The sequence below is a fragment of the Manis pentadactyla genome, chromosome 4 (assembly GCF_030020395.1).
Source record: "Manis pentadactyla isolate mManPen7 chromosome 4, mManPen7.hap1, whole genome shotgun sequence".
Lineage (NCBI taxonomy): Eukaryota > Metazoa > Chordata > Mammalia > Pholidota > Manidae > Manis > Manis pentadactyla.
Window position 1 is genome coordinate 28,733,409 of NC_080022.1, and position 10,434 is coordinate 28,743,842.

General features: G+C 59.5%; 2 protein-coding genes across 5 annotated transcripts in view; one reads left to right on the forward strand and one right to left on the reverse strand.

Annotated features, from left to right (window-relative positions):
• LOC118907693 (myosin IC heavy chain-like) overlaps positions 1-602 on the reverse strand; it is a 131,859-nt gene extending 131,257 nt beyond the window's left edge. Inside the window, exon 1 of one of the 4 annotated variants that reach the window (XR_008996969.1) lies at positions 264-420. Coding sequence is in view for 1 of the 4 variants with exons in the window: in XM_057500014.1 (XP_057355997.1) it covers positions 264-602 (339 nt within the window). In the remaining 3 variants the exon portion in view is untranslated. Of the gene's footprint in view, positions 1-263 lie in introns of all 4 variants that reach the window. The other 3 variants (XR_008996968.1, XR_008996967.1, XM_057500014.1) reach the window with 3 other exon arrangements.
• ZC3H12A (zinc finger CCCH-type containing 12A) lies at positions 492-10,092 on the forward strand. Its single transcript, XM_036876566.2, has 6 exons — positions 492-637; positions 1,451-1,925; positions 6,376-6,515; positions 7,463-7,697; positions 8,236-8,342; positions 8,485-10,092. Exons 2-6 carry the CDS (start codon positions 1,531-1,533, stop codon positions 9,357-9,359), a joined length of 1,752 nt encoding a protein of 583 aa, XP_036732461.2. The 5' UTR covers positions 492-637; positions 1,451-1,530; the 3' UTR covers positions 9,360-10,092.
• Positions 10,093-10,434: the final 342 nt, after the last annotated feature.

Sequence of the window (10,434 nt, forward strand, 5' to 3'; positions counted from 1 at the left end):
TCCTCTCTCAAACTGAAAAGTGCCTGTCTGGGTGTACATGTCCATAACTATGGACCTACCTCCAACGGTAGGTGTGGATCAACTCTGGGTACCTAATTTACTCAACGCATCCCGGACTACGTACCTTCGTCGGCTGGGGCGTTACTTGTCAAGCGTTCTTGGGTCTTAACTTTCGTAGCTGCACCTGTCCTTGCAGAGCTGTGCTCTTACCTGGGTCAGTCCGTGCCCGACTCGGGCGCGTACCGGGTTCAGTCTGTGCTTACCTTACGCATGCGGGCCGTGCACTCCTGCTCTCCTGATCGCGTTGCCGCCGGAACCTCGAGTTCGGCGGGCGTACTGAGTGCCCGCGGCCCTTGCCCCATTCCCCTCCCCGCGGGACCAGCGCGCCCGGCTCCAGGGGGCGGGGCCGGAGGGCGGGGCGGGACGGCGCGGGGGCGGAGCAGGAAGGGGCGGTGGCCGCTCCGCCCCCTGCCGCCCCAGCCGGCTACCGCCTCCCCTGCCCGGCTACCGCCTCCCCTGCCCGGCTTCCGCGTCACAGTCTTGAACGCCACCTGCCCCGGTATAAAGGCGCCGCCGGCCTGGATCCCGGGACTCGGCCCCATGGAGACGCCGCCGGCCGTGGCTGGCGCTTGGCGGGGTGAGGCGCGCGCGGTGGGGCGGGGGCGCCGGCCTCGGGGTCGAACGGAGGGGATAGGGAGGGCTCCGGCTGGGACCGACCCGAGGGGAGGGAGGTGGGGCCAGTCCCTTCCGGCCTCCCCGGGCCTCGGGACCCACCCCCAGCTTAGCCCAAGTTGGGGGGCCCTGGGACACGGGGGACCAAGGTCCGGAGGAGGAGCCGAGAAAGCGCGGGGCTCGGGGCCAGGGACAGCCTACGCGTCATCGGCGCCCGGCGGCCAACCAGAGTTTCTCAGCAACTTTTCTTGCTGATGGGTCGCCTAAGAAACTTCCCCTCCCCCTGTCCGAGAGTCTGGCTAAGGGCCCTGTTCCGCCTGGGCCTGAGTCCCGAGCGCCGGGCGGAGGCAATGGCCTCAGTGGGGAAGCCCCCGGAACCCCCACCCATCCCCCGCTCACTTCCAACCCCAGGTTTCCATGAGCGCCTCTCCCCGCAGCTGTCGGGGCGCGGCGAGGCCTCAGAGGTCTCCCAGGACTTTTGGGCCCCCTGAGTGGGTGTGGGTCTGGAGGTGGAGTGGGAGGTGGAGTCAGGCTGCGTAAGTTCAAATCCTTGCGCCACCAGCCACCAGCTGGATGACCTTAGGCAAGTTCATAATGTCTGGAGTTGTTTCATCCTTTCTATAATGGGAGTGGTGATCCCTAGCTGGAGAGCTTTTGACAAAACTGACAGAGGTAACAACCCTCGGGAGATGGCTTTGCACAGTGCTGCCAGTCATCCGGTTGTGTGGGGCGGGGAGAGATCCATTTCCCCATCCCTAACCCTGTGGTTGTCCTGCAGGAGCTGTGACGGGTGCTTCCCACCAGTCTGAGCTGTGAGTGTCTGGTCCAGAGAGGCCCACGCAGGAAGCCAGTCCCGCCATGAGTCTGTGGGAACTTGAAGACAGCCTCAGCTGCCAAGGTACCCCCAGGCCCGCCCAGGAGCCCACTGCTGAGGAGGCATCAGCTGCAGAGCTGCAAATGAAGGTGGATTTCTTCCGGAAGCTGGGCTACTCATCCACTGAGATCCACAGCGTTCTGCAGAAGCTGGGGGTCCAGGCGGACACCAACACAGTGCTGGGCGAGCTCGTGAAACATGGGTCAGCAGCCGAGCCGGAGTGCCAGGCCTCACCAGACCCTGGCCATCAGCTCCCCCTGGTCCCCCGGGGCGGGGGCACCCCCAAGGCTCCCACCCTGGAGCCCCCATCCCCAGAGGAGAACAAGGAGGGCAGTGACCTGAGGCCCGTGGTCATCGATGGGAGCAACGTGGCCATGAGGTATGTGTCACTTGTGTAGCCAGGATCGTGGTCTGTGTCCTGGATTGGTGGCCATGTCTCTTCACCTCTCGTAGAAGAGCCTTCAGGAAGGAATTTGATCTCTGTTCATAAACTGGTCTATAGGAAGGGAAAGCCCTGTACTGAGGCCCTGCTGTGTGCCAGGAGGCTCCCTTAATCCTCATGGCTTCTTGGAAGTGGATTTGTTAGGGATGTTTTAGGGATGAGAACAGGAGCTCAGAGAACTTGCTCAGGGTCATACTCCTGGTAAGTGGTAGGGCAGGGATTCGAACTCGGGTCCTTCTGTCTCCAAAGCTCACTTATGCTCTTGTCTCTCCCTGACGGCCAGCACTCAGTCTCTTTTCCTCTCCTGTGACAGGAGGCAGGATGATGTAATGGTCAGGCTGTGGGCTACAGGAGCCAGTCACTGAACCTCTCTAAGCCTTCATTACTCAACTTAGACCCAGCTAACCCACCTCTCCGGTGGTAGTTGGGAAGAGTGAATGCACAGAACATGGAAAGCAGTGCGCACTCAGGAAACATAGTTGTTGTTACTGTTATTCAGAGTCTGGGGCTTCTGAGGCCCTGTCCCAGACCTGGGCTCTTGTGGAAGCAGGCCCAGCTGCTGAGGCCGTTACAGCTGTGACCAGGAGGCACCTCGAGGATCTGGCTCTACGTGGGAGCTGGGTGTGGGTGGCCAGATGCTTTGCCTTCAGGACTTGGGTCCTCTCTGATTCCTCTGGAGCTGCCTGGGCTGTACTGGGTTCTGGAGCCTTCCAGGGTTCAGTCCCAGTAACCCTCCCCGACCCATGCAGGCTTTCACAGGGAATGGGATAGGATGGGGCCAGGGCTGCTGCTGACCCTAGGGAGCCCATACCTACCTTCAATCCAGGCCCCGCCCTCTGGCCCTACTTTCTCCCAGTCCCTCCAAGGCAGACTGGTGAGTCAGGCCTGGGTGGATCCTTCACAAGGAAAAGTTCTTGTGGTTGTGAACAGGGAGACCCCAGGCACTCCGTGAGGAGTGGGAAGGGTTAGGTTTCCCTGGCTGCCCCGAGGGATCTCCCAGGTGGGCTGCCTAAGGCCTCAGTGCCCTGCTGCCCCACCTCCTGGCCCAGCCAGGCCAAGTCAGCTGTCTGGCTGGTCCTGGCCCAGCCTAGCAGTCACGCAGGTGGCCCTCTTCCAGCTACATCAGGGTCAGTTTTCCCACTCCTGAAATGGGCTGAGCCTGGGTGGGAGATTGAGTAAAGCTGGCTTCCACATGCCAGCGGCAGCTGGTCACATGTGCTTTGAGAGTTAGGGGTTCCCTTTCAGGCTCGGGCTCCAGCCCCATGTGACTGGGCAAGGAAAGGGAGTAGGTCCCAGGCTCCTTCCTCTGGGGGCGTGGGCCAGAGTGCCAAGCCCCTGGGGCAGCCATGTGCTACATGTGTTTGTATCCTGGCAGAAGGAGGAGGGGCCTGAAAGGGAGGCGGGGCAGGTGGTGGAGGAGGGCACCTAGAGGAGCAGTGCCAGAGGAGGGGGCCCCTGAGAGACAGAGCCGCTGGGGGTTTCTGAGCTGGGGCAGTAGCTGGAGGGGAATTCCAGCCTCAGACTTCCTGTCTCAGCTGCTGCTGGGTTCCTGCTCTGCTGCCGTCTCCCCCTCAAGGGCAGGCGGGCCAGCCCCCACCATATGCAAATCGTGGGGAAATTCACCTCTGTTTCCTTCTAAGGGAATTTTTCTCCTCTAGCTGGGCCCAGCCCAGGCAGATCTTTTCACCTGGGTAGCCTGGCCTGGCCATGCCCTCTGTCATAAAGTGGGAGCAGCTGAGCTGGCGTCTGTCTCCTCCGTACTCACACATCTTGCTAGTGTCTAATTAGCCAGGCTGGGGGGCCCTGACTTTCTGGGCAAACAGGGTTGCCATATGGGTGGGAGGGTGCCTGGTTTTTCTGTGCCAACAGAGAGCTTCCTCCCTTGCACCAAGAGGGACTAAAGTGAGCTGTAGGGAGGCACTCTGTTCCTAGGAGGCCAGTATCTGGGCTCCACTGGTCTTTGAAGTGTTCTACTTCTGCCCAAGAGTAAGCCTCAGACTACTTGCCTGGGGAATATGCTGGGGTCTAAGACAGCTGAGAGCAGGCTTGTCTCCAGCCAAGTATTTGATGCCCAGAGGCAGTATGCTGTCCTGGAAGCTCTGGCATCCCATTAAGTCCCAGGGCTCAAAGACACTGGCCTAGGATGGGGTGTATGCATGTACACACACGCGTGCAGAGGAGGTAGGTGGGTGCATGTACAGACTGAGGACTGCATACCTAAGACTGGTGCCAAGCCAGAGACAATCACACTCTCCGGTCTTGGGGAAATAGAGCAGAAGGCCCAGGAAAGGGGGAATGGGATAGGAGAAGCCCTGGGCGTTGTGAAGACAGACCAGGGACTTTACCCATTCTGGAAGGTCAGGGAAGTCTTCTCAAAAGCAGTGACATCTCACATGGGTCCTGAAAGACGAGCAGGAATTTGTCAGGTGCATTGTCTTCCTGTTCCCAGCCTGCCCCTACCATTTAACATTTTGTTCAAATTTAAGGTTGGGAGATTTTTGTTGTTGTTGTTAAATAAACTTCAGATCTCGCTGTTAGGGACAGGAAGACAATGCAGTGGCCCCAGGTGTGGGATCAAGTTCTCTCTTACCACTAGCTAGGGAGCCTTAGATGAGTTGTAGAGCCTTGACTGCCTTCACTGTAGGATGAAGCAAGGAGGCATGTGATGCACCTGGCCTCCAGTGTGAGCTTGGCACCCACTACTCCCCACTTGTCCCTGCTGTCACTGTTGGTGCCTGCCTTTGTACCTGTCTGAACATCCACACCTGCTCTGGGGACGAGCACAGGCCCTGGGTTTGCATCTCTGTTCCAGTATTGCTGCTGTGTGCCCTCTGTGATTGCAGTTTTCTCCTCTGAATAAAAGAGAAAGGAGCCTTTAGTGTGAGTCCTGTCCTCAGAGGCTTGCTGATTGATTATTCAGTGTTAAGCACTTAGATCAGGCCCTGCTTACGGCTCTCAGTCAATGTTAACTTTTTACTGTAACCGGGCTGGTGGACAGCAGAGAGGCCCACCTGAGGGGATGAGCACTACCTTTGGGCTGGACTTTGCCTTCCCTACAGTTTACAGAGACCTTCAGACCTGGGAGCCCCAGCCTCACCCCCAGACACCTCTGTGCCCCCCAGCTGCACCACCTCTCTCTTTACCTTCTCTTGGGGTTCCAGTTAAAACCCCCAAAGCCACCCACAGGATGTGGTTGGCCATGGACTCACTTCTTTTGTGTCACATTTATTTTGTTTTATTCGAGAGTCTGACCTGTTCACTAAGGGGCCAGTGAGGGCAAGGGAGCCCCAGTTGGCTGCTTCTAGCCCCGCAGCTGGTCCCAGAGCCCTGTCACAGCATCTAGGATTCCCTGGGAGCCCAGTCCCCCTCCCAGCCTCCCAGGAAGCCAGTTGGAATCTCCACTTAGCTAGACAGTCTTTGCCCTCAAGCAAACAGGAAAGTTGTCCTGCTGACATAGCCCTTTTTAAGGAGGCTGCAGGCTCCAGAGCCCATTTTCCAGATAGAGAAATTGACCAGAATGACCCAGGGCTTTCCCCTAGATCCAGCCTCGTTTGGATGGGGTGAGGGCTGGCCCTCAGACCACAGCAGGGGGTTGTCAAGTTTTCCTGCTAACAGAGTCCTCTGTTGTCCTCTAGACCATCTTTCTGCCCCAGGTCATGCCCTCCCATGAGGGGTGAGAAGAAGACCAGGCGGGCCAGGTCTTTTGGGGAATTGGCAGTCCTGAGCAGAAAGGCACAGCCTTTCACTTTCAAACTGAAAGGCTCCTAAACAGCTGCCTCCACTCTGTCGTGCCCTCCCTGTGTTGAGGTTGGAGGTGGCTCCTTCCCCTTTGCCCTGCTCAGTCCCAGCCCCAGCGGTTTAGGAAGGACTGAACTTTAATCCAGCTTTAATCTGGAGCACTCTGGTTTCTCCTCAGTTAGCCATCGGTGCCTCCCCGCCCCCACCCACGGCACTGCCCAGCAAGCGAGGGAGGGGTGGTGACTCAGGCTGCCCATGAGCTTCTGTGTCCCCGTGGTCCCAGCACCCCAAGGGCGGGCAGGAACCAGAAGTCTCTAGGCGCCTTTCCCCCACCCCCAGGTATGTTGCAAGTGGCCTGACCCTTCCCCACATGGGGAGCGGGTGCTGCCAGATTCCTGGGCGTTCCCTCACTGTCAGGAGATGGGACCTCAGGGAAAGTCCCTGGTCTGGCCATCCCGGACGCTGTGGGAACCAGCAGGGAATGCAGGCCTTGGGCCCCCAGCCAGAAGGCAGTGGGCTGAGCCCAGCTGTTCTGCCACCCAGGCCAGGCCAGGGGCTGGAATGCCACCTGCCTCCCTGCGGCTCGGGCCCAGGTGATAGCAGGCCTGCCACCCTCGTGGGCTGAACCTGCCCCTCCTCTCCTTCCCAGCCACGGGAACAAGGAGGTCTTCTCCTGCCGGGGCATCCTACTGGCAGTGAACTGGTTTCTGGAGCGGGGCCACACAGACATCACAGTATTTGTACCATCCTGGAGGAAGGAGCAACCTCGGCCCGATGTACCCATCACAGGTGAGTGACACCTCTGGATGGGTGTGGTCTCACTGCCTCAGGAGCCCTGCCTCTCCCCAGGAGAGACCCGGGTCTCCCCAAGACAACTTCGAGGCCTCAGGCAGGAAGCAGTATTTCTTTCCTGGCTTTGGCTGTCCTTAGCATCCCTGCTCTGAGTAGTGAATAGAGGTCACCTAGTACAGCCTCTGCCTCCGGGTACTGAGCACCTCCCTCACTTAAGGGCGGACACTCTTCCTGCATCTCCAGTGGCACAGGGACTGCATAACATAGCGGCTGAGCCTGTGGGCTCTGGAATCTGAGCCACTTGCTCCTCATCTGAGACATGGGGTGACATGGGGGTTTGATAACCTCACAGGGTCGATGTGAGGGTCACATGAGTCGTCAGTACATGGTGCTGAGAAGAGTATGTGATACATAGTAAATGCTCAGTCAAGGTTAGCTGTTAACCATTGTTCTCACAACAAGAGGCCTCAGCCTTTGGGAGTAAAAACAATTTATTTCCGTGGAAGTCTTCAGATACGGGGGCAGACTGGTTAGCTTTGTCCTGGTTACACAGGGGACAGAGCCAGGATCCCAAGCCCAGCTCCGGCTGGGGCTCCTTCACAGGCTCCTGTGGGACAGGCTGGGTGAGCACCACAGCCAAGCCCACCTCTGGCATGAACAGGCCTGATGTCAGAAGGGGAAGAAGGCCCAGCTCCGTTCCTGGGAGCCTTTACTGAGTGGAACCTGCAGGCCTGTTCTCAGAGGCTGTTGGTTTTCAGGCAGCAAACTACATACCAGGCCCAGGTGAGGGCTGGGATCTGGCAGTGGCCAGGGCACAGCTGGTTCCTGCCCCTGGGATCCTGGCGCTGAGAGCCCCTGTGCCTGGCTTCCAGGAGGCTAGGATGCCCTTGTGGACCTGGCTCTGGGGCTAGGCTGGGCCCTGACCTGGGTCCCTGATGCCTCAGACCAGCACATCCTGCGGGAACTGGAGAAGAAGAAGATTCTGGTGTTCACACCATCTCGGCGCGTGGGTGGCAGACGGGTGGTGTGCTATGACGACCGCTTCATCGTGAAGCTGGCCTTCGACTCGGATGGGGTTGTGGTCTCCAATGACACATACCGGGACCTCCAGGGCGAGCGGCAAGAGTGGAAGCGCTTCATTGAGGAGCGGCTGCTCATGTACTCCTTCGTCAATGACAAGTAAGCTCCACCAGGAAGGGACCCTGTAGCCTGGAATGGGGCAACAGGCGATGCCCTAGGGAGGTTCAGCTGGGGGGCCTTGACCTTGCCTCCAGGTAGCTTTGGGAGTGAAAAGGGCTTGGCACCACATGCACAAAGGTCAGGTTGAGACCAGGCCAGGGCATTCGCTTTTTAATTTGGAGGGTGACATCAGGGCACTTGTGACAGGACAGTGGTTCCAAGACAGCCTCCTGTTCCCCATGCTGAATCTCTGATCAGAGGCCAGAGGTTATAGCCTTTGATTTTCAAGAAGGTCACTGGCCTCCCTACGGCCTCAGAGAAACCCAGGCACAAGAGCTGCCCTAGAGACACCACAGCTGTGGCCCTCTGGGTTGGGACCTCCTTCCCCCTGGGTGACCCCACCCACAGCCCAGGGATGCCCTGCTAGAGAGGCCTGTTTCAGAGCTGCCCTCCCTCCTTTTCTTTCCCGTGAGGCACCCTGTCCAGCCCCTTCCTCGGCACTTGGAAGACCCCTTCAGGTCTCCCCTCTACTTTGCAGGTTCATGCCCCCCGATGACCCCCTGGGCCGCCACGGGCCGAGCCTGGACAACTTCCTGCGAAAGAAACCGGTCTCAGCCGAGCACAGGCGGCAGCCCTGCCCCTATGGTAAGAGGCCCACCGTAGTCCTCCCCTCCTCCCAGTAGGCTGAGCCCAAATTCCCCCTCTTGCGGGCCACCCAACCCTGAGTTTTCCATCTCCCACCCTGGTCCTGGAGCTCCGCACTCAGAGTCCTGCTGAACTCTTCCAGGGCGGAAGTGCACCTATGGGATCAAGTGCCGGTTCTTCCACCCGGAGCGGCCGAGCCGCCCCCAGCGCTCGGTGGCTGATGAGCTCCGTGCCAACGCCCTGCAGTCACCCCCTAAGCCCCCAAGCAAGGACAAAAGTGGCGGACGGCCTGCACCGGTGTCTCAGCCCGGCTCTCTGCCAGCAGAGCATGAGCAGTGCAGCCTGGAAGGGAAGAAGTTGGGCGCACAGGCATCCTCTGGGCCCCGCCGGGAGGGTCTGACACAGACCTTTGCTCCTGCGGGCAGGAGCCTCCCTCCCAGCGGGGGCACTGGTGGTAGCTTTGGGCCCATAGACTGGTTCCCGCAGACCATGGATTCCCTCCCGTGCACCTCCCAGGAATGCCTGGACTCGGGCATCGGCTCCCTGGAGAGCCAGCTGTCAGAACTGTGGGGAGTTCGAGGAGGCAGCCCTGGGGAGCTGGGCCCACCTCAGGGCCCTTATGCTGGCTACAACCCCTATGGGGCTGAGCTCCCAGCCTCTCCAGCCTTCTCTGCCTTTGGACGGGCCTTGGGTGGTGGCCACTTCAGTGTCCCTGCTGACTACCCACCCCCACCAGCCACCTTTGCACCTCGAGAGTACTGGTCTGAGCCTTACCAGCTGCCCCCACCCACTCCAGTCCTGCAGGAGCCCCAGGTGTCGGGCTCAGGGGCTGACAGGGGCCCATGGGGCGGGGCAGGCAGCCTGGCCAAGAAGCGAGCCAGTGTGTACACCAAGCTGTGCGGTGTCTTCCCCCCACACCTGGTGGAGGCTGTGATGGGGCGCTTCCCACAGCTACTGGACCCCCAGCAGCTGGCTGCTGAGATCCTCTCCTACAAATCGCAGCACCTCAGTGAGTAAGCCAGCTTGGGGCCCACACAGGCAGCAGCCTCCAGGGGCTGTCGAGCTGCCCGTTCCCACCCTGGAGGCTGGAGAGAGGGAGGATTAAAGTAGGGAAGGGAACCCACAAACCAAAGATACTGTAGGATTGGTTCTGTCCCACCCGGCATGTCAAGCTGTCTGCCCGAGTGAGTCAGAAGCGATCACCCTGTTGATGCACATTGTATCTCTGTAGTTTAAGGAGACACTGCCGGTAACGGCCATCAGTCTGTGGTTGAAGCCTAAACCCTTCTTCCTCTCAGAAGGCAGGGAGGGAGACAGGGGGGAGCTGAGGCCTGGGCTGGGGGCCCTGCGCACGGCCCCCCACCTCCTCCCCGTCCCTGGGACGCCGGCCTTGGCCGGCTAGTTGGGCACTGTGTGCCCGCCCTCCAAGGGCCCCTCCTCTAAGCCAATGAGGCCTCGTCCATGCTCTCTCTCAGCACGAGGCTTCATGTTAGTAAGCAAGATGCTTCTTAATAACCCTCCTTCTGTCCCACTGTTTGCCTGTCCCATTACCCATGCCGTGGGGGTTGTGGGTCCTCTGCCCCCACCCTCCCTTTTCCCCCTTCCTCTGTACTCGGGGTCATCCTGCCCACCCCAAGGATGGGCAACCCAGGACACAGGTATGTGTGTACCCCTGTGATGTTGACTGTTTTAAGTGGAAAGTCCTTGCCTCCCTTAATACATCAATAAAGTACATTGTGAGCCCCTTCAAGATATGATGGTCTTTGTTGCGCTTAGGGGTTGACCCGGCGTCTGAGGGATGGAAGGTCAGAAGTTTGCATCATGGACCTCAGTTCAACCGAGAGTGCTCAGTCCCTTTGGGGCCTTGAGAGGAGGCGGCCGTGGGCCTTGAGCGGGGGTGGGGGAAAGTTGGGAAGCAGAAGTGTAAAAGGGCTTGGAGTCCTGAGACTGTGGCACAGGGAGGGGATGGCCCAGGGGAAGGAGGCAGGATTGGGCTGTTCCCCTTTTCTGCCCTGTGACCAAAGCTGGCTGAGAACAACTTCCAGGAGAGCTTGGTGAAATGTGGTGGGGGGAAGCCCTTGGACCTGTCCTC

Excerpts from the sequence above, each read along its gene's own strand:
- ZC3H12A (XM_036876566.2), top strand. The coding sequence starts at position 1,531 with ATGAGTCTGTGGGAACTTGAAGACAGCCTCAGCTGCCAAGGTACCCCC. Across the intron at positions 6,516-7,462 it reads GCCCGATGTACCCATCACAG|ACCAGCACATCCTGCGGGAA; the intron begins GTGAGTGACACC and ends CTGATGCCTCAG. Across the intron at positions 7,698-8,235 it reads TACTCCTTCGTCAATGACAA|GTTCATGCCCCCCGATGACC; the intron begins GTAAGCTCCACC and ends TCTACTTTGCAG.